Here is a 22,429-nt window from a genome sequence, read left to right as displayed (position 1 = left end):
CTGCCTTGCTATAAAAATGAATATAACTGTCAAATGGGAACATAAATTTTTTACGATGTACAATCAGCAAATATCTTGTAGCATTAAGTTAAAAAGTGGTGGTTAAAGCTGTGGATTTGAAATACTGAGGTACTTAAGAACAGAATGCTGCTTGGGGGGAATGGACTGGATTCCAGCTGAGTGCTTCACCCTTGGGCTGGCATGTTGACTAGGCAGACTTGCACAAAGACAAACCAGAGATGAGATGACAAAAAATAATAATACTTAAAAAAAAAAAAAAAAAAAAAAAAAAAAAAAAAAAAAAGGCCTAGGTGGAATAGTGAGTATCCAGTAGTAGAATGATCATCATCAAAAAAGATGTAGGTGCTTTCTCACAGAGTGTGATATCATGCACGCTTTTCAGCATAGCTAATTCCAAGAGAGAAACACCGAGTGCAATCTCCCTCTGCCTCCACAAGTCTTTCAATACATGCTATGCTTCAGACTGAGAAAGATTGAGGGGAAACGAGTGCCACAAAGACCCTGGCCACTGCAGGCCTAGGCAGCAACACCGACAGACCCCTCCGCAGGACCAGCCCAGCCGGCTGCTGTGAGGTCTCCTTCTACAGCCCGTCCTCAGCCTGAGGCATAAGCAGAGGCACCCACAAGCATCTTCCCTCTGAGCCCAAGCGCATAACCAGGAAAAAGGCGAGAACTCACCTCCTGCGCTTATTTCCACAACAATGCGTTTAAGGAGCCGAAAACGAAGCACACTCCAGCCCTGACGACGCCTTCCCGCCTCCTCGCCCCCGTACCTCAGTGAGGCGAAGCTACGCATGCGCAGCCTGAGGGCGCATCCGCCCTTTTTGGTAAGCGAGGGAGGCGGCGGAGTTACTGCAGCGTCATGGAGCTTTCTGTGGTGAGTGCTGAGGTCGGAGTGTTTGCTGCGGCATTGTGTGGCTAAAGGTTTTATTTCTTTGGGATAGTATAACGTTAAGGTATAATAACGGAGAAAATGCTGTTTCTTATCAGGATATTTTGTGTATTTTCTTGTGCCGGTGAGGTGCCTTTGTGAGATGGAGTAAGGCCGGGAGGGTAGAGGAAGGTCGGGGCAGGGAGTTAGATCTCAGAGTGCTTGTATCAGACCCATGCTGTCAGAAGGGTGTCCTTTCACTTTTCCCTCTATGCTTCTCCTTAAGGTAGCAGTTTCTGTAATCTCGTGTCTTTCTGAGGTGAATAGTGGTGTTGGATGGGTTGTGGACAGGAGCAGGCCTTGGTGTCCTATTAGTGATGGAGTGGCTGTTTATTAGGGGAACCAGACCTTTTTCCGTGTGCGAATTGGCCTTAGTGACTTGATAGATCACTTATGGGTTTTTATGCTTAGAGAGACATAAAGAAGTTAGGTTCCTTGTGTGTTACTGGCATCATATTTTAGCAGGAGTTATTGTATGAGCAGTTTTAGTGCTGGCTTTGGAAGCAGAAGGGTGCTGGCTTGGCTTATCTTTCCTGAAACATTTTGTTAACCACTTACCCCAGTGTAAATTCTCCTAAGAAATAGGCTGAGCATTGCTGTGGGGAGCAGTGTTGCAATGCACAAGTCTGTGAAAATAGAGTGTATATCATTTGCTATAGCAGGTGGCGTGTGTTGCTATTGTAATTCTGTTCCATGTGAGTGTTGTGTGAAATACAAGTAGCGATATGTGATATTTAAAATTGGCTGAGGATGGGACTCATGTCTGTGTTTATTTCTCTTTAGTAATGTATGAGTTTCTTACTGGTGTTCATAGTTGACCAGGTAGCTGTAGCAATCCTTTAACCAAAATGTTTATTTTGGCCTTTGGGAGTAAAATAACAGCCTATAGACTGCAAGTAGTTAGAGGATAACAAATATAACTGATGTGGTAGCGTAACAGAAAATCAGTATGTAAATAAGTGGATGGCAAATCTCAGTTAGGATTCTGTATAGTTTGAAGTCTTACATGTAAAGTAGCTGCATAAGGCAGTGCTTTCTACTAAAGTAGCAAAAATGTGTAGTGTATCCTTCTTAGCTATGCTTCAAAACCAGTGAAAGCTTTATAACAGTTAAACGTTTGTTGGTTTCTTACAGTAGTGTTGAAGAAGACTCAACAGCTGGGCATTATGGAAGTCTTCATATTACGAGTAAGCTGGGGTTTTTGAAACCCAAGGTGGTTGGTGTTTATTTCAATGAATCTGGATGTCAAATTTGCAAATAAGATGATGTCTTTATTTCTGTTCAGTAGTCATTTCTTATATGGGGATATGGTGGGGATATATGTGGATTATATACATTTTCTCACTCTTTGATTTTTTTGTCTTGATTTCCTCTGAGTTGAAGTTAGTAGGAACACAGCTAAAATTTAAAATGGAAGGTATCCTGCATAATTTTAAATATAGCATCTACTGAATCCTGTCGGACATCATGCAAGAATTTATTTTCCTCAAATGCCGAGTAACCTTATTATCTGAAAAACTAGTATGTAAAATGCATAAAAGATGAGCAGAAGACCATGGCCCTGTTTTAAATGTTGTCTTGTAGACCTTCTGAACCTGAAGAAAATGTGTTGGCATCTGGTATTTTTTTGGTTGTTTTTTGTATACTCCAGAAGTAATGTTCAAGTAAAAAGCTTATGTGTTTGCAGTTAACTCATTATGTTCAGTTAACAAGCCTTTTAAATAATGCTGCAGCTTTTCAGGGTGGATATGGTATTGTGGTACTAAAGAGTGCAAATTGAGAAATCACTTACTGAGTGAAAGCTTTGATCCTTAAAGATGTTTTGTTACTAGTATTCTGTTTGTTCAATATTAGTTCTCATAATTTTAACATACCTCAGTAAAGACGGCATGTTATTTTTACGTTTACTGCCAAGGTGTTCATAGAAGGTGTTCATAGAAGAAGTTCATAGAAGTATCAGGAGGAGGTGATACTCTTTGTTATTTTTGTTTGCTATTCACACCAGATTGAAGATCCAGGCTGCTTTTGGGTTACTATGAAAGGATGTGGGCCTCATATAGTTGATGAAATAGAATATGAAAAGCTGAATGCAGAAATGAATCAATTCTATGACAAAGCTTGTGAGGATGAAGTAAAGCCAATCACATTAGAAAAAGACCAGGTAAAATTATTGGTGTGCTTAAACATGAAAAGAAACAATGTGATATTTGCAGTGGTTTATTTACACCTCCAAGATGTGTTATTTTTTTAAATTTGTTTTATTTTTTTAATTATTGCTATGAAATAGAAAATTCTATCAGTATGGGATGTTTTTCTTATGTGTAGCTTCATAACTACGTTAGCTGTAATGCTTGCAGTTTACAAAGTAGATCTTGGGCTATATAGTAAGTACCATATTTTTGCTTCTAAGAAAACTAACAGTGTAATTTGTTCTGTTTGTGAGAACCTATTCTCTTGTTTCTTTTCCAGCTTTGTGTGGTTCTCAGCGAGAAGCTGAAGTGCTGGTGTAGAGCGGTTGTTAAGTCTATCATGTACTGTGCAGACCATTATCAAATAGAATGTTTTCTAGTGGATTACGCAAAATATGCTTTTGTTAAATCAAAGGAGTAAGTGTCTTTTTTTCAAGGCAGTCGTGGAAATTTATTTGGTTGATTAATGCATGTAAATACTGTGACATTTTCCTAACTAAATACTAACAAGGCTCTGGTTTAATTGAAGTGACTCCACATAAAACTGCTACCCTTTGTCATTGGGGATTTAAATATGGCAGTTATGATTGAAATGTATGACTGCCAGTTAACATTGCTGAAACTTACTTTCCTTTGTTAATGAGGGATCAATATTAAAAACAAAAACAAAACTCCATGTAACCCAATGTTTCTAAAATCTTAAAATGTATCTTGAAAATTTCTTCTATTTCTCAGTTATATTTAAGATTTATTTATTTAACGAAATATCCAGCAAGAGCATTACCAGGTGTTTTTTGTGGTACTCAACAGAATTAAGAAAACCTACTTGTTTGAAGAGATTTGAAATAGTTTATAGCCTTAAGTTAGTTTTGAATTGAATGTTTCTGCATCGAAAGCAACTTGACTATGCTGTAAGTTTAAAATGTTCTCATAGGACTAAATGCATAATATACTGATTAAGTATAAAATGATTTAGTGGAAGAGTGATAAGCATATGGGTCTTAAAAGATCGCTCTATCTGATGTCTTACTGATTATGCTGGATACTTACTGGTTGCTTGTTATTTGATCTCCCACCAAGCCACGTGTAAGGGATAACGGTGTAGCTTTCAGTAGTGTCTTGACCAATATATAAATAATACCTTCTTTTTTTAAGGGTAATGAGTACAAATGCAAATAAGTATATTAATTTCTCCCTTAATAATTTTAGTCATATATTGTTTCTTACTTAAGAGTAAGAATTGTCAAATGGCATATGCAGTGCCAGAAAGCATACATATTAAACTGAGCTTTCTTTGCTAAATGGGAAGTGTGGAATTTCATGGTGGGAGCCAAACATCTAGAAGAACTGTGTTGTCATGCATAGAATAACGAAAGGATGTCTTTGAAACACCAGTTAGTTTTGGAAAATGTAATATATAAAGTGAGATTATTTCTGTTTTTTCTTTTAAGTGTTCGAGTTGCAATGGAAAAATTTATGCAAATCCCATTTAGAGCAAAAAAATGTGGATTGTATTGCACAAAGCCGGTGACATTGCGCGTCAATTTCTGTGAAGATGCAGCAAAAATAGTGTAAGTAGATTTCAGTAGTTGTATTCTTGTCACACACTTCTTAGATGTAAAATTTCATTCAAGAATAAAACATGGTGGGTTTTTTGTTGTCGTTTTTTTGTTTTGTTTTTTTTTTACAAGAGCAATTCAAAAATAAAACTCTGTCCCTAATCATTTGGGATTTGTTTTCTCATCTATTTGAATCTTTTGATATTTGTCTAGAAACTCTGAAATTTTGATGAGTGTTTGGCAGTTTTTGCCCTTTGTTTACCATCTTAGAGCTGTGTTACTTAGTTGCTAACACATGAGCTTCTCTGCCAGTTCATCCTTCTGTATTCTTTCTTGGGGTGCTCGTCTTACTACTGACTGTCTTGTTTGTGGTTATTAATCATTCTGCCTGACTGAAATTCTAATAATGTTTTTAGATAGCTTTGTTTTTCCTCATTTATCTTTCTTCTTGAAATGCTTTGGACTCCTTTTGTATTTGTTATCTCTGTATCAGCTTTGGAGGACTGGAGACAAGGTTTTCTCCAGAATCTGCTGGTAAAGGGAAATGCTTGAATGTTCTTAATCTAAGTTATAAAATGTCATTGTCAAAGATCTGTCAGATGTGATTATATTGTGGGGTTGGAGTATGACTTTAGAGCAAGAAGACTGCCCTTTTTTTCTGTTATTAAAGGATGTTCAAAACGAGATGTAGTCCAACAGGTGGTTTTTGTTTTTTTTTTTAAACACTTTGAAAGAAAATTAATATTTTACTTACATACTCTGACAGAAAAAATAGTAGCTTAGTTTGGATAGGAACAGCATCTTGAGTGGGCTATTTTTGTGAATTATCAAGAGGTTAGTAGATGAGTAGAGAGAACCTGAGTATGTTTAATTGTTTTTAGTCTGAACCCTTATATTTTATATTTGCAGCTGCAGATGATAGCAGTGACAACCATGTTGCAATACTTTTAAGTTTTTAGAATTTCAGTGTTTATAAAGTGCTCATTTTAAAACTGTTCAGTACTGATTTCAAGTAATTAATACGTTCCATAAGTGGATTCTTGCTTTATTTCTCATTATACTATTTTATTTCTAACTAGTTTGTTTTATGTTGGATGCATCCATCATATATTGGCAAAGCAATATCCATTAGTTTTCAAATAGTTTGATACATCAAAACCAGAATTATATTCAAAGTATTAAGTTTCTGCTAATGCTTTTGTTAGATGTGTTTTTTGAGACTTAGCGTGACTTAAAGTTTTCTGTTGTACATGCCTCACTATTCAGATTACCATTTGAATTTGTGATGATGTGGGATAACTGGTTGTGTTTGTTTTCCTAGACCAGCCAAAAGATGGGATAATGCTGCTACATGGTATTTTCGAAGTCTTCTGAAAGGTAAAAATCTTGTTGGAATCGTAATTGGCACTTCTGTTTTGGGGGAAAAAAAGTTGGCAGAGGAACATAGTACTTGAATATATGTTTGTTTTGAATTTTCACTAAATTTTTAATAGAAATGAGTTTGTCTGTATGGATTCACTTAGCCAGAATTCTATTTAGTTGTGCATCTTGAGTACTGAGGGCTTCCATTTTGCATAAGCTGTGTCAGGTGTCTAAGTTGTGTCATTTTCTGGGTTTCTTGGGCAGGTTGAATAAGGTAGCTCAACTGTTTTAATTAGTGATACCTTTCTTTGTATTTAGCTTAATTCTTGAATCAATTTAAAAGCTGTCTTTGCTAGTTGTGTGGCAGGAACATAAAACACTAGCTCAGAAGAGAATATTATAGTTACATTATCAAATGGATTGTGCTCAAAGTAATTTCTATGGTACTGTGCTTTGTTCATCTAAGGGTGGATTATAAATACTTCTGGTGTATGACTGACTGGTATCTGTGGACCAGTCATTGGTCTGTTCCAACTCTTGCAAGTTTTCCTTCAGAGGCTGAGAAAAATACCTTTCTAATGTTAAGATCTTATTGCTTTGATTCCTATTCCTTTTAAAAATCAAAACATTCGTACTCTTGAAATTAATAGATCACACTCATCTAATTGTTCTATTTCTGCATTCTTAAAAATACTGATAGTGAGAGGTTAATAGATCTCCTTGTTTATTCCTACATTTTAGCAACTACCCAAATCAAAGCGAAGTTATGTTCTGTGGAAGATGATACGTTTCATGTTATTCTTTACGTGACAATAGAAGATGAAAAGGTAGGATACTTCTATATGTGTAAACCTGTTGGTACACTTCATAGTATAAATCATAATTTTGCAATTTTTAAGGCTGAAAAGCATTACTAATGAGTTTTGTCTTATGTCAGATACAGTTAGTGCTGTGTTATTTATTAAAGGTGTTTCAGTCATGTTAAAAATTGAAGTAATAGAGTAAGTTACCCTCTTAATTATTATTACTATATTTTATTTTTTAATAAAGAGACTAATAAAAAAAATGACAAATAGATAAAAAAAAGTGAGCGCTAATATCAGTGTTAAAACCATGAAACATGAAATTACAACAAATTAAAATCTCTTTCAAGAAGGTACTAGACGATACAGCTTCCTTTCCTATTCTGTGTTTAATGTTATTCAAAAAGCAGTGATACTGCTCAAGTGTTAATACTTTTTTTAATTTTTTTTTTTTTTTAGGTATGCATTAATGATGATCTTGTGTTAAAGAACTTTGCTCATTTTGAGGAAGCTGGAGAGAATATTCCATGTCCAGCAAAAGAACAAGATAACCTGAAATCATTAAATATTGTTTCTCCTCCAGTAGAAATCATTAATCCAGCGCTTGCTTTCAGGCCAGTGCGGTTGCAAGAGAAGGTACCAATGAATCTTGAAGCAGGTGGGAACAATATATGTCAGAAACATACAATATGTTATATATCTTTAAGTGGACATATTGAACCTAAGCCTGCTGTCTCAGTGTGAATCCAGTAGTTGAATCAAACAACTCTGTTAACAAAAGATGTTTATGATTTCTCAATCATCAAATCACCAGATGCAGGAATACTTTGAGGTGTTCTTTGTTTGTTTTGTAGTGCGTGAGACAAAAACTGGGAGTGAGTTGTATTGGTGTTTGTTTGTTAATGACCTTAATAGCACTGGGTATTATTGAAATCAGTTGTTTGATGCAGTACTGTTGTTTTGCATTTGGATGAGTTTATTTTCAACAGAAGCAGTTGTAAAACTGTAGGATTTACAGGTTGTGCTAATTGTAGTGATTCAAATCCATTAAAAAGTGTGCAACTTTCCATCCTGATGGAGGATTTTTGTTTTTTTTACTATTAGCAAATAATACAAAAAACTAAACAAAAACAATGGTAACTATGGCTGTAAATAATAATAATAATAATAATAATGGATTTTTGTGTGTTCATATAACTTGAAAATTTCATCTTCTTCCTAGGTCATATTGTGTCCAATTCCTCTCTTGAAAAGACAAACGAAAGATCAAACGTGGATCTGAATGAAAATAATGAATCTGTAAGTATTGTTTTGTAGTAAATTGTCAAAGGTGAATTTGATTAAATGTACATCAGACGGATAAGGAATGCTGTAGTCACCTGTCCAGTTCTTCTGCGTTACTTAAATCTGCAAGACCGTGCTAATTCTTTGTGTAGTTGAAGTAGAATGTTCTTTCTTTAAATGGAGGATCATTTCAAAGAAACAAAACAACAACAACAAAAAAACAAAACTTTTTTTTTCTTTTTTTTTTTTATTTTTCGCTTGCTGTTGTTTTCTGAACTATTTTAAAGATATCAGCCCGGGAGTGTTGAGTTGGTTACTGTCACAGTTGAAGGTAGTTGCAGTATCAATGAAAAGAATAAAGTATGAATCCATAAATTCTAGGCAAATAAGGACTAGTAAATGGATCTACTCTCTGCTTTTCAAAGAGTGAACGTGCAGTTTTCTGTCATTTTATGCTAGATGATTTAAAGGGAAATTTACTTTCTGGTAGCAATGTAACTGATTCTTTTATCAGCTTGGAGGGAAAAATAAGTTTCACAGAAACAGGTTTTTGTTGTTCTGTGTTTTTTTTTGTTGTTGTTGTTTTGTTTTTTTTTTTTGTTTTGTTTTTTTTCAGTTTTGCTGGGTATTGGAGGTGACAACCACTACAGAACTTAAAGAGTTCTTACTTAAGAAATTTTTTCGGGGGGAAAAAGTGGAATCAATATTGTTAGCAGTAGATGATTATCCTGCTCTGCTTCTCTAACATTCTGTGAATGGCCAACTGAACTGTCTTTTACAGCTACTTGATGTTTTATTATGTATTGCCTTTAATACTGTATTCTACTTACATGATTCCAGAGGTTTCAAAACTCTAGTGAAGAACGAAGATTTGTTTTTCTTAGCAACAAAATTGAGCCAACTTCAGTTTTGGAAAAAGCACCACTTCATGATAGTCTGAAAAAGGTAACACCAATATCTGATTTTTATGCTGAATTTCTCCTATCAAGTATATGATATTCTCACTTTATAAACTAAATATGCTACTGTAGCGATACTTTATTTTGATTGAGGAATGTCTTATATTTTTCATGTGATGAAATAAAGTTTTAAAGAAAGCTGACACAGGCACTTGTATATAGATTTCTACTGACATATTAGCCATTATTCACATTATTTTACTATAGTAATTTAACTCTTTTTTTTTCATATTGTGTTAAGGACATTTGTCGTGAAATGGATCAGAAAGATCTTAAAACACTCCATGTTCTGTCTGCTTTTGTAGATACATTAATGCACTGTTTTCACATGGAACTCTTAATATCTCATTCTTCAGGAACTTGCTCAGGATAAGTTTTTAGGCCCTAACTTCACAGAATCTTACTGTTGGCCAGCAGTAGCTCGAGGATGTGACGTAGTTGCCATCTCCTATCAAGGAAATGACCCTTTCTTATATATTCCACCAGTCCTTGCTATCTTGCAAGTGGAAAGCTGCTACAAAGCCTTGCCAAAAAGGAATGGAGTATGTATATGTTAAAGGACTATCACATTTTCTCTTCTGAAGTGCAGATGTAGTATAATAAATGCAAAAAATAGCAGATATCTAAAATGTATGTATCTAATGTGGTCTTCATGAAGTTTGCCAACTTATGTAAGTTTTCTGCATAAAGGCTTACAGAGTTGGACCTTGTGAATACAAGTCAAAGACATAGCAAGCAATACTTAACAAGTGATTATTGTTGCGTCACTTTGATTCTTAAGCTTAAGTGTTTTCACTGAGTTCGTATTTGTGTTAGTTTTTTGAAATATTGAAAATTGTTCTGTATCTTGTATTAGATCTCAGAATAGAGCTATTGAAGTTGTTAAGGGTCTTCTGTGTAGGTGATGCAGTGCAAGCTAAGTAAGATCAGATGATACTGCTATTAAATTTTTTAGACTTTTTATGCTAGTTACTGCATGTGTCCTTGTCTCAAGGTAACCTGGCATGTGATTCATTGGATCTGTAACATCTGCATTTATGAGACGATGCAATACTAAAAGTTTTGTTTTGGAAATGCTTGAAGGCATGTTCTTCAGATTTTCTTTGCCCTAAATGTTGCGATAGTACAGTTCTAGATAAAAGTTGAGAATTGTAAGTAATACACTGTAATCTGTGTGTGTACCTATGTAGCCACTGGTGCTTATTTTATGTCCTGGTTGGAGGAAGGCACAGCTTGTTTTTGAGTTACTGAAAAAGTACAGCAGATGTACTTCCAGGCCTCTTCATCCGGCATTGATAATACTTGGGAATAACAAAGAAGAAGCTGAAAGAGTGAAAATCCGAGGATGTAAGAATATTTTTTTATTTTCTTAATGATGCTTGAAAACACTGTGGGCTGTTTTAATGTCAGGAAATTGTGAAAGAAGTAATTAAGTTACTCATTTATAATAGTATGCTGTTTCTTTAGTGCTGTAACTCCATAGTGATATGTGTGAAGTTCAGTACTACTATTTAACAGTAAATTGTGTTAAGGCTGTTTTACTACCTCCATGTCTTTTTCTTTAATGAGCTCTGTAATAAGTATTTTTTTCACCAGGTTAGGATTTCATGAAAATTATGCCCTATTGGGACTGATCGTGGACTTCCTTGATTTAAAACTAAATTTGTGATAGCATTTAGTTGATACCTGAGCATTTGATTTTAAACACTTTCTTCAAGGGTACCCGAAGAGATCACCTAGTGGTCTTGTGCCCTACAGTGTTTTTACTTGTACTCTTTGAGCTTACAAATTAAAAATACTCAGCTTTTTTTCACTAACTTGTAGGTGAAATAATTGTGACTACACCATATAGCCTTCTGAGATTGTATGAATATCACATTTTAATGTTTTCTGGACTCAGCCATCTTATTTTGGATGAAATTGAGGTACTATTCTCTGAAGCTCCTGAACAGGTAAATAGGTTATGCATTCTGATGGTAAAATGCCTTTCAGTTTTAGTGCCCCTAGCAGTCTTGAAGACATACTGTCTTAGATGGCATTACAGATATCAGCTTTCTTCAGACGCTGTGGTAGTGTTGAGAAAAGACAAAGGAATTTAAATAAATAAATAAAATAGAAATGTTTTACGTATTTTTGGTAGATTGAAACACTGGAAAAATATATTTATAGTCATACAGTCAGTTGTAGTGGAACTGCTAAGTCGTGGCTTGGGATATGAAACTTGAGTTTTGTTGATGGTGTGGAGTTTTTTGGTGGTTTTAGTTTAGCTTGTGACAGGAAGAGCAGGGTACTCTCCACTGCTTTTACAGACTCATTAGAATGGGCAAGATTGTAAAGCTGTTCTTTGTTTTATAGGTTTTTGTTATACTGAATTACTACAAGAAAGGCCGCGTTACTGAGGAATGGAAATATCCACCACATCAAATTATTGCTGTTGGAACTCGGTGGAATAAGTATATAGGGAGTTTAATAAAGGAGTTCATGAATGATCCTTACATTGTGATAACAGCTTTGGAAGAAGCTTCCATTTTTGGAAATGTGCAACAGGTAAAAACTTGGAGGTGATGTCATTATTTGTTAACTAAGATATTCTGTTGTTTGTAGTGATCAGGCTCAATATATGTAGCTGCTGGGTTTTTTATTTGTTTTGACTACATAGTGCTGGAATTGTAGTTCAGGTTGCTCAGGTGTAGCTCCCATGTATGAACTAAGGTGGTTCTTAGGAAACATACAAAATAATCTCTGCATTAGCTGAATGTGATTTAACTTTCTTTCTAGGGCTGAGGTGAAGATGTTCCCTCAACTATCCGCTCTAATGCATATGAGTCAGAATTGTATGTAAGCATTTGCAAATCATATATTTTGTGACAAAAAAAAAAAAGTTAGAAAGTTCTTGCACTGTTTGAATTGTGAGTGACAGAACTACAAGGCAAATTTTCCTAAAATACAGCTACTAAAAAACAATTTCACTGTGATATACCATACAATGAAGAACTTATTTTTCTAAATCATAAGTCAAGAAGATATTAAGATGCATGTTAATTGCTGGAAAATCTGGTGGAGTCCTTAAGAATAATAATATAAAAGGTTTTAAATACAACTTGAATTCTATATCTAAAAATTATTTATGATTAAAAATTTTAAGAGACTTACAACATTAGGTATTAAAGTCCAGAAGAAGAAGTCAGATCCCTTCCTGTGAGAAGTCTAATAAATGATTGAGCAGAACTGAAAATGTCAGTACTTTGATGCTTTATTTAATAGAAGTATGTCAGGGAGTGCAGCATGCATTTTGAAGTATTAAGGTAATTTTTTTTAGTGGTACTTGACAATGCTGAAGTTCAATTGAAAAATTTAAAACTGGATGAATGAGAAATCACAGCTGTAACTTTAATGGAGTATTTTGTCAAATGCTTAAATATAGGTTATTAATTTTGATGTGAATATATTCTTCTGGAAACTGTTGTAAATTTATCTGTGAGAATTGTATTTTCTGTATACTTAAGAGCAACCATTTACCTTTTCTATCATGATTTAGGCCATATTATGTAAGAATGCACAGTACTCATTAAAAGGAAGAATATGTTGTAAAATGTGTATAGATTATATTAACTAGCAGCCATCTTTTATCTCAATTTCTAGGTTGTGCAGCATTGTGTGAGCAGTGAGAGAACTGCTGTGTTACTCAAAATAATGGATTTTACCCCTAATAATCTTCAGAAGGTTCTGGTTTTCACTAATTCCGTAGATGAAGTAGAAGCAGTACATAAGGTAACAACAAAGAACCTAAATTTATGTGTATGTTTTCTTTGAATGTCTGAGGGTTAAATTTCACACTCTTCACAAATGACACCACTGAAAAGAAAAAAAGGAGGATGCTACACGTGTTCATGCATTTAGAGAAAGTTTTTAGTACTAATTGTGTATACCAACTTTGCACGTTTTAAATGACGTACAAAAGAATATAAGTATTAAGTTCCATACAGCTGCCAACTTTAATAGTTTTTGCTTTGTGCAGGAAATGAGTAACCTTCATCTTCAGTATTTTTCATTTAAACAACCTAATAACTTTGCTATTTTGCTCCTCTTTTGCTGCCTTGCCTTCAGTTCTTTACATTAGCAAGGGTATGCTGGATACTAAGATAAATTGCTAAGAGTTTCCTAGAGTTACTGTATTGGAATAATGTACAGATTTTATTTTGTCATCAGGCACTGAAGAGCAACTCAATATTTGCCTTCAAAATACATAAAGAGATGGAGTTTAATTTCAAGGATTTCTTAGAGTATTGGACAAAAAGCTACAGCAGCAGCAGTCGTGTTGTGTTAGGTGAGTATCTTCTTGTTTTCCAGTTGTCTCTTCATTTCTTCATGGTGACTTAATGTCTTCCATCAAATAACTATGTTAAGTTCTCTTCACTTTGCAAGGTCAATTCTGTCCAAATTACTTTATCTCTTTATTTGTTAGTGCTATGTCTATACTAATATTTTTTTCTCCTTATGAGCACCTCTAACACTTTCAGAGACCTTTCCTAATTTCATGATCCTCTGCTAATGCAGAGGATATTTTCAGTTTGAAATTCAGAACCTCTGAAGTCATAGAGTAATTATTTCCCTTACGCTCTGGTGGAGCTGCTTGCAATAGCAAAGACTCTTACCTGGTCTTAAACATATTTTTTTTCCCTTTTATATGTTAGAGCAAGAAGATTGACTTAATTGTATCTGATTTATAGGTTTATACACAGATCAGCATTTCTACATTACTGGAAATGTTTTCAATCTTACTCTGGTGAAATATCTGTCTGTGGCCTATGGTATTTCTTCATTGATACTGTTACAAGATGCAGAGTTGAACTAGAGGTGATGTAGTACAGTGTTCCATATACTTCAGAAATGTTTACTGAAAAAATGCAGTATCTTATAAATCTGTATAGGGCAAAGACCTTACCTTTAAGTCAGTGGATGAGGACAAGGAAGCAGCCATTGCAAATAGGGCATGTGAAGCATTATGTCACAAGTATGTCAGTTGCCTTATGTATAAACCATGTGTTCAGTTCTAACAGATGACTGCATGCAGTTCTTGGAGATTACAGATGCATCTTGTGTGATACATTTCAGTTTTCCTTCTTCTCCAATAATCTTCGGTCGGCGTCTATACAGCATGTCTGACAACTTCTATAATGTGATAAAGGTTTGACTGAATCTTCAGCAAATTAATATTAATGTGTGATAATTTAACAGTGGATAAATAAAAGCTGAAGCAACACGTATTTTTAGGATTCATCTGATCAAGACTGTCTACAGGCAAGGTCAGTCATAATGTTAACAGAAACTAGTGAGTGCCATACTGCTGGTATCCTGCGTTATTTGGAGCGTGCTGAAGCTGACATTCCACCTGGACTGGCTGGGGTGCTAGAAGCTGAAGAAAAAAAGAAGTTTGCACGGCCATTGTGCACCTATCTTAAAATGTTTGGGACTTGCAAGTAAGAAAATACGAAGTTATCTTAAAGCTCATTATTCATCCTTGCACAAGTGTATGCCCTGAATAATGACCTAATCTAATTCCTTTATAAGCTGTCCTGTTGGGTACATCAGATCAGATTTTGCTCGTGTGTTTTGTTGTTTTTTTTATTATGTAGGAATAGAACTGTGTGTCCAGATCGTCATCAAATTAATTTACAAGTAGACATGCTCCAGAATATGCCATCTAAACCTATACAGACTTCTGGATATGTGACTGTAAGTCGTTTTTATTTGTCCCAGGTAGTAAGAAGGCAGGTCTTAAATATAAATAAATGCTTCAGCATAGTGCTTTTTTTTTTTTCCAAATTACATTAATACTGTTGTAATATGTATATTGTACTTAAGGAATTTGGTTTTTTTTAGGATCAGCTTTTTTTTCCTGTTGAAGGGGTTGCAGCATCAAGTGTGCCAGATTTTATTCTTAGTTTGAACTGAAATTGTTTTGCAGGTAATTCAGACTGCCTCTGATTTACCTCTGTGTTGATAATGATGAGGTTTTTATCCTGACTTCCAATGCTAAGGGGGTTTATGTTATATTTATTACTATATATTTATATCATGCATCTCCTTATTTCAGAAACAATCGCTCTTCTTTCCCTGCCCCCCAATTTATTTTTTGCTTTCAGGTACTGCCTCTCCATATTGTAAATGCAACAAACTACTTTGGTCGTATAGTAGATAAACACGAGGACCAATATACCATTCTTGCTGAAGAAATCAATGAGTATTTTAAAGAGACAAGCAATAGAGTTGCTGCTCAAAAGGTAGAGAAACTAGCTTTGTATGGATTCTGTGAGGAAACAGTCTTTCACAGGTAAAGATGTTTAATTTTTTATTTATTCATGTACACTTTTTATATATATTAAGAAAAAAAGTTCAGTGTTTGATTTTAAAAAAAAGGAAAACAGCCCCTGCATCCACACCATGTTCCAAAACCAGCAAGAAATAAATGCAGAACAGATCAGTCTTTGTTTTAAAGAAACTTCAAAAAAAAAAATAAAGTTTGCCAAGTGATAAATACAAATATGTATACGCATAACCAAACAGTTTAATGTTTTAATGTGAATCTTCCTCTTTTTGTTGAAAGTACTTGAAAACTTCTTAACGTATTAGATGAATATTAATTCTGTTTTCTTCCACTGTGTGAAGGGTTCAGGTGCTAGAGACTTCTTCAAATGAAGAAGAAAAATTTAACATCAAAATTGAGTACATAGATGAAGGCAGAACCAGTCAAGTCCAAAGCTCTCAGCTTCTTCACTTACCTGCAAGGTTTCAGCATCTGCCACCTCAGGCTGTGGAATTTGTAGTTTGTAGAGTTAAACCCATTGATAATGACACAGAATGGAACCCAAGGGTAATAGTCATTGGTTTCTTTCATAGTATTTTCCTGAAGTTCTTTGTGTGTTTATTTTCTATAAGAAAAATTTATGTTGCTAATTTATGTTGCAATACATTTCAAAGGCGGTTTTGTTTTCCCTAGGTAACTCATTATATTCATCAGAAAATTGAAAGAAAACCTCATGAAGCAAAGGTAGTGTTTACTTTAGGAAATACAGTATGGATTGACCCAATGGTACGTATGGTACTGTTGAGTTGCATGCTTCTAACAATACTCGTTTATAACAAGAACATTCATTCATATCTCTTTCTGTTGGTACCTGTTTTGATTTTAATTAGTGTTATTTGTGTGTAACTGACAACTAAAATAGACTGTTGGAAGGTTGTATACTCTCTATTACTGGATGTACTAAGAAGCCAATTGGATATCTTGTCCAGGTGGATGCACTCTGAGGTTGTTTCCAAGTATCTAAGGCACCTTAGTTTATTCTGGTTGTGTTTCTAATCCTTTACTGTCTCTTCTGGTTCTTGTACCAGTTAGGAGTAGGACTAAAGGGAAGGTGCTACTTGTTCACACTAGGAATAATTGATGATTGTTTAACTAGTTGTATTATGATTTTGTTTTTATTCCATGATAAATTTGCTGATCGCTTTCAGATTTTATGATCTTTTTGAGTTACTTTTTTTTTTTCTTTCAACCCTATAGCCAGTTTTATTGGTTGTTTTTTGTTTTTTTTTCCTGCAGTTTAAAACAAGCCTTTAAATGTTTTTTACTTTTTTTTTTTTTTTTTCCATCAGTATAGGAAGAATGAGAGCTCTTGTTTCTGTATTGTTTTGTTTTTACACTCCTACTAACATCTGGATGATTTCTTGATCTTGTGGAAAACTACTGGGCAGTGTTGTGTGCATTTTTTCATAAATGGAACTTTTTGTTAACATCCAGAATCATCCCCATAACGATCAATTGGATATAACAACTGCAGTGCTGACATAGAAGAAAAATAGAAAAATCAGATGCCTTTCATACCTTTACTAATGTCATAAACAAACTTGTTGTGTTGTGTCAAAAATAACTTTAAGAGCTGGGAGTTCCATGAATTGCTATCAAATGTAGCTCAGAAGGTGCAGAATCTTTTTTACAGTCAGGAGTTGATGAGGCATCCTCACATCATTTTGCTCAGCCAAGTAAAGCACACTTGATCATAATGTATTTTTTCTGTTTTGGTTCTGCTTAAGAGTACATGAGGCTGTTTCTCCACTTCAAAATGTGTTGTGCTTTGTTTTCCTGTCCATTCAGTGAACTGTAAAATAGAATGGAAAGAGAAAACTATTTGCAAATAGTTTTCCTCAGGACTTCCTTTCTCCTATGGCATCTCAACTTTTCCTCTTGATTTCTATTGCTTTTGTTCTAATCCATAAACTGAGGGACCTAGTGAAGTAGTTATAACTGTATGGTGTATATTTTGGTTGTAATTTCTGGAATCAGTTCAAGATTTGTCCTACTTACTTACTAGGTTGATTCTTCTAGATGGAGTAGCTATTGTTTATTTGAGCAATTACTGCAATTAAGAAATTGCTGGTATTTTGAGAGAGAACAGTTAAATATTAGCAAGTTATTCAAGGTTCAGAAAAAAATTACTTCTGTCAATGGGCAGATGTCTAAAGTTTTTATCTAAAGATTAGCTTAGATTTGGAGACACGCAATCTGAGCTGTGCTTTTCATGTAATACACTTTCTAATTCTAGGTCCGGGTTACCAGGCTTTCAGATTTGAAGATGTATGTCAATGAATACAGCGTGCGATCTGAGATTTTGTCTACAGGTCTGGGAACTGATAATCCAGAGCATATATTGCAACTTCAGAAGTTGTGTGAGCATGTGAAGGTATCAAGTCACACGAAGGATTTGGAGCCTTTGTGAGTGTTTCCAAATTATTTTCAGCTCATGTTTTACTAGGGAAATAACTGGATATTTACATTATTCTTTGTAGAGTATGATTTTTATTTAAACAGACAATATTGTTTGTGATTATTTGCTCTCATAATTAGGACACTACTCTTTAATGAGTGGGGTTATATGATGTTTTCTATAGCAACAGCTCTGTGCACATTGCTGTTTAAAAAGAAATTTTTAACTGAGTAAATATGTGGTGTGGAAGGGCACATCTTTTGTGGTCTGTCAAGGATTCCAAGATTCTTCATTTAAAATGCGTACAATGAAGGCATTCATAGTTGTGGTTTAATCTGGCAGGTGGCTAAGCACTGTGTGGCCTTTTACTTTGTTCCTCCCCCTCTGCCTTGGGATGAGAGAGAAAATAAGGGGGAAAAAAAAAGTAGAACTCATGGGTTGAGATGAAGCCATTTACTAAGATAGAGAAAAGGAAAAGGATAATTATGGTGTGTGTGTGTGTATGTATAAATGTATATGATTAGTGATGCATCAGCAGTTGCTCACCAGCCCCTGGCAGATGCCAAGCTAGCTCCTCAAGCAACAGGAGAGTGAGAGATGAACTCCTCCTTCCACTCCCAGCCCCCTTCAAAACTCCTGGATGATGTCATATGGTATGGAATATCCCTATGGCTGGTTTAAGTCAACTGTAAGATTTCTGCTTCCTCGCAACTCCTTGGGCCCTTTCATAGAATCATAAAATCATAGAATTACTCAGGTTGGAAAAGACCTTGAAGATCATCAAGTCCAACCGCAGCCTAACCAGTAGCCTATCTCTTAAAAAACAACCACAAAACAATACCACCTTTGCTGCAGATGGTCTTGGTTCTGTAAAATGCTGCTCGGCAGTAACTATAAACATTGGTGTTTTATCATCATTTTTGACCTACAACCAAAACAGCATTGTACCAGACGCTGAAGAAATCAATTAAATCCCTGCTAACATTAAGACAGCAATTTGGCTGGTTGGCTTCTGTGTAGAAATGCATTTAGAAGTTCTGCACTATTTTCTGTATACGGTAAAATTAAAAACTAAATGAGAATTGGAAATTCTCATTAGGAATCCTTTGAATATTTAATGTTTTTAAACATTTCATTTTAAAAGTATGTCTTCTTGTATTCAGAAGCATAAAGGAGGATGCAGCTAGTCCGGAGAATGTGTCTGAACTGCAGAACTTGTCCTTACAGGAAAATTCTTCAGAAAACTGTAATTCTTCTAAAGTGATTATAGGAAATCATCTGCATGGTAAGTATTCTCATAATTTTCCAAAAACTTGTAAGATCTGCAGTCAAGTAAAGCACCTAGATGGACTTTTCAGTTAACAGTGCAGACTTCTGAGTACCCAGGACAGTACTACATAGCTAATATTTAGAGTAAGTCACAAATACCTCCTAGTTAGCAGTTTGAAGATGCTGTGTGAATAAGCCATGTTGGTATAGCTGTTCTACTGTTTTGGGAATTCGTTGTCCTTGAAATACTGAGATTTATTTAGCTCTGGGATGGGGAAGCAGGAAATTTTAACTACCAAGGAGAGAATGAACATTTTGCTGTCAAAGGCCATGGCATTGAAATAAATTCTACTGGAAAATCCAAGGTGAATAACAGCATTGTTCACTGAGAAGTCTGACTTTTGATATCTAGATCTAGGATGGTAGAAGATAGCTTTTCCTTTTAATTTAATGTTCAAAGACTTGGCATTTAGTCAGCAGAGGACTAAAAGCATGTGGCTTGATGTTACACATAGAAGAAGACAGAATGATCTGACTTAAGTTGAAATCTCAGTTTGGAGAGATGAGGGTTGAGTAATGGAGGGGCTGGGGGAAGGGAAGAAAAAAATCACAAGGTCCTGGAATGTTTATTGTAGATCATTTATACTTTATTTTCCACCTGGTATGTAGTAAGGTGACAGTAATGCCACATTTTGAACTGTGAGTAACCTGATTGCTAGCAAATTGTTTTTGTAGTGTTACTGGGGTATTCTGGCAATAAAGTTTGTATAGGTAAGTATAAAATATCTTCCTGCATTTCATATTTTTTAGATGGTGTTGCTCAAACTAAGGAAGCAGGAGACTCTTCACTGGATCAGCAGAAATGGTACAAAAATTCAGTCGTGCTTTCCTTTTATTGTGAACTGCCAAACAGGACAGTTATCCTTATTGAGATTATCTATTTTGGCAGCAAACTGGTGGTATTACAGGTATTGGTACTGCATGTGATGAGTTGGTTTTGTCTTTCTCTTTGATGTGTTAATATTCTTTAAAAAAAAACAAACAAACCAAAAACATGTAAGTAGAATAACATAAATGTCTTCAGCAGGAAATTATGGCCCATTTAAAATTTTTTCAATGAATCCCTTATCCTTATTTCTTTGTAGATAGACATGACAACAGTGTATGGTAATTAGCAGTTTCAAGATTAGACTATGGTACTGTTCTTACATGAGTCAGAATGGTTTATTCCTCTGGCTATTGCAGCTAATGGAGTGTCTCCTGACTTGAACTACAATAGATGTGCTGCTCCAAGGACTGAGATGGCAGTGCTTTTGTAGCAGACTGGGCTGGCATCCTGACATGCTTTCCTGTCACTGTTAGTCAGTCAGACTGTTAGGGTTTGAATATGCATACAGGTGCTGTTTGTTGTGAGAATCTTGGCTGTACTTAAGACAGCTTATTTTCTGTTTTTGGACTAACTCCAATTAAACTTTATTATAGTTTCTATCCAGAAATAAAATGGTTTGAAAATGAAGAGGCTGTTACATTGAAGGTTCAAATAGCAAGGATAGATGACTATAAGTGTGAATTCTCTAAGGAGAAGGTAATCTTCAGGTAGGTTTAAGATAATTAAGCTAAATAAACACAAAGTTTAGCTATTAGCTTGCATTTAATATTTTTTATTTCTTTTTTATAACATAGTGCCTGCTCAGAAGGCAAATTTTACTTGGCTGATATGGAGTTGTGTCAGTGTATACTTACAGAGAAGTCTGCGTGTGTGATTAAGGATAACAAGGCTGTTATTGTCCTCAGAAAAGAGAAAAAAGGGGCATGGTGCAAGTTACTAAAGAACAAGGTGAAGTGGAAATTAACTTGGGAATTACTGAATGTTCCCAACATACTTCATGTCTGTGTTTAATTCAGATATTTCAGACTGTGTTTTTTATTAACAGAATCCTCGTGTATCTTTTGACTTTGAATACTGGGAAGATTTTGAAGACAAAAGCCCTTTTCCAATTGGTAAGGAATGAACAAATAAGTGTTTATTGTGCATGAAATAATTTGCATCTGGATTTATTACCTACATTTATTTAAAATACTGAATTATTTCATTTATTTAATTCTTGTTCAACTCTGAAAACATGAGAGAACCTCTACTAGCAAACCACAGGGTTGTTTTTTTTTCTGTCAGAGTAGCCTAGAAATTTCTTTCCAGTGTCTTGTAGTATTTTGGTCCAGTGTGTAGCCAGAAGCACTTCTTATATTTGTTTTGAAGCTCTTGGTTTTTCTTGCTTTATGAATATTATGCTCTGTTAATTACTTCTAGGTATTAAAAAGCTGCATTGCACTGCTGCAGAGATGGAAGAACTGGCTGACTCTTTGGAAGACAGTGATGAAGAAAGTGATGAGTAATTGGGAGATGTGTCTTTTTTTGTTTTTGTTAAGGTTAATATTGCAAAGGAGTATCTATTGCATGAGAATTACCCCCAAAAACTGATGGAACTAAACGTATAGATTGCAAAATTGTCTTTAATTTTAGGAGGAAGACTTTGCTCACTTGGGGTTCTAAGAATCTGGAGAAATACTTGATAACTTGACATAAATGTTTTCCCATGTCTTCACTTCAGAACTGTTGACTTAAACAATTTTGTGCAAATATGTACATGTATTTAAGTTAATTAAAGAGCTTCTGATTTACTTTTCTGAGTTTGCCACGATAGAAGTAGATAATTTTTTGGATTTTTACAAGTTCTGATGACCAGTTGATTGTTTCTACTATAAACCTTTGTGTGCATACAGCATTAGCTTTGTAACTGCCTGTTTGTCAGTTCTGCATGAATAAATTCAAATGGCGATCTTTCTTTGTATGGAAATACTTTGACTTGTTATAAAATACAGTTCTGTTTGGTTACTATTGTAGCTAACTACTGTACAACATCAGGGGAATGAGTGCCATTATAGAATATTCAGTGTTTATTTTCAATTTCATATTTCTACTTCTCCTAAATTCTTCCCCTTATTTCATGTTCTGTCACTTACCTGAAATTCTTGTCTCATCTGTGGAATCTTGTCTACCTATCCCAAAGGCTTTGCACTTTCATATGTAATCATTCAGTAAATAGTTTTTCACTGTTAGGTTTGAGCACATTTAAAAAATAAAGAAAGAAAGAAATCTCACAGTGAAGTAGTAATGTAATAGCTATTCATCATACATGAAACCGGTACTCCTTTCCTCTGCAGGTCTTCAAAACATGTTTGTTTCTCCAGTGGAACTGTATGATGATTTATGATAGTAACTTTACAGA

General features: G+C 34.8%; 1 protein-coding gene across 3 annotated transcripts; it reads left to right on the top strand.

The window, feature by feature from the left end:
* The first annotated feature begins 764 nt into the window (after window positions 1-764).
* Window positions 765-21,934, top strand: TDRD12 (tudor domain containing 12). Of its 3 annotated transcripts, none has more exons than XM_072346589.1 (29): window positions 765-898; window positions 2,087-2,139; window positions 2,958-3,113; window positions 3,422-3,558; window positions 4,593-4,712; window positions 6,022-6,077; window positions 6,804-6,889; window positions 7,325-7,523; window positions 8,088-8,164; window positions 8,990-9,094; window positions 9,465-9,650; window positions 10,299-10,455; window positions 10,933-11,060; window positions 11,464-11,655; window positions 12,751-12,879; window positions 13,318-13,435; window positions 14,160-14,296; window positions 14,383-14,588; window positions 14,745-14,844; window positions 15,255-15,442; window positions 15,778-15,982; window positions 16,109-16,201; window positions 17,712-17,881; window positions 19,037-19,158; window positions 19,953-20,007; window positions 20,625-20,738; window positions 20,826-20,979; window positions 21,077-21,143; window positions 21,451-21,934. In XM_072346589.1, exons 2-29 carry the CDS (start codon window positions 2,119-2,121, stop codon window positions 21,534-21,536), a joined length of 3,564 nt encoding a protein of 1,187 aa, XP_072202690.1. In that variant the 5' UTR covers window positions 765-898; window positions 2,087-2,118; the 3' UTR covers window positions 21,537-21,934. The 3 variants fall into 3 exon arrangements, with proteins under 3 accessions (XP_072202690.1, XP_072202693.1, XP_072202691.1); XM_072346590.1 differs by lacking the exon at window positions 765-898 and adding an exon at window positions 1,103-1,178; XM_072346592.1 differs by lacking the exon at window positions 2,087-2,139 and having other exon boundaries at window positions 872-898.
* Window positions 21,935-22,429: the final 495 nt, after the last annotated feature.

Source organism: Excalfactoria chinensis, chromosome 11 (assembly GCF_039878825.1).
Source record: "Excalfactoria chinensis isolate bCotChi1 chromosome 11, bCotChi1.hap2, whole genome shotgun sequence".
Classification (NCBI taxonomy): domain Eukaryota; kingdom Metazoa; phylum Chordata; class Aves; order Galliformes; family Phasianidae; genus Excalfactoria; species Excalfactoria chinensis.
This window is presented reverse-complemented; position numbering and strand designations above follow the sequence as displayed.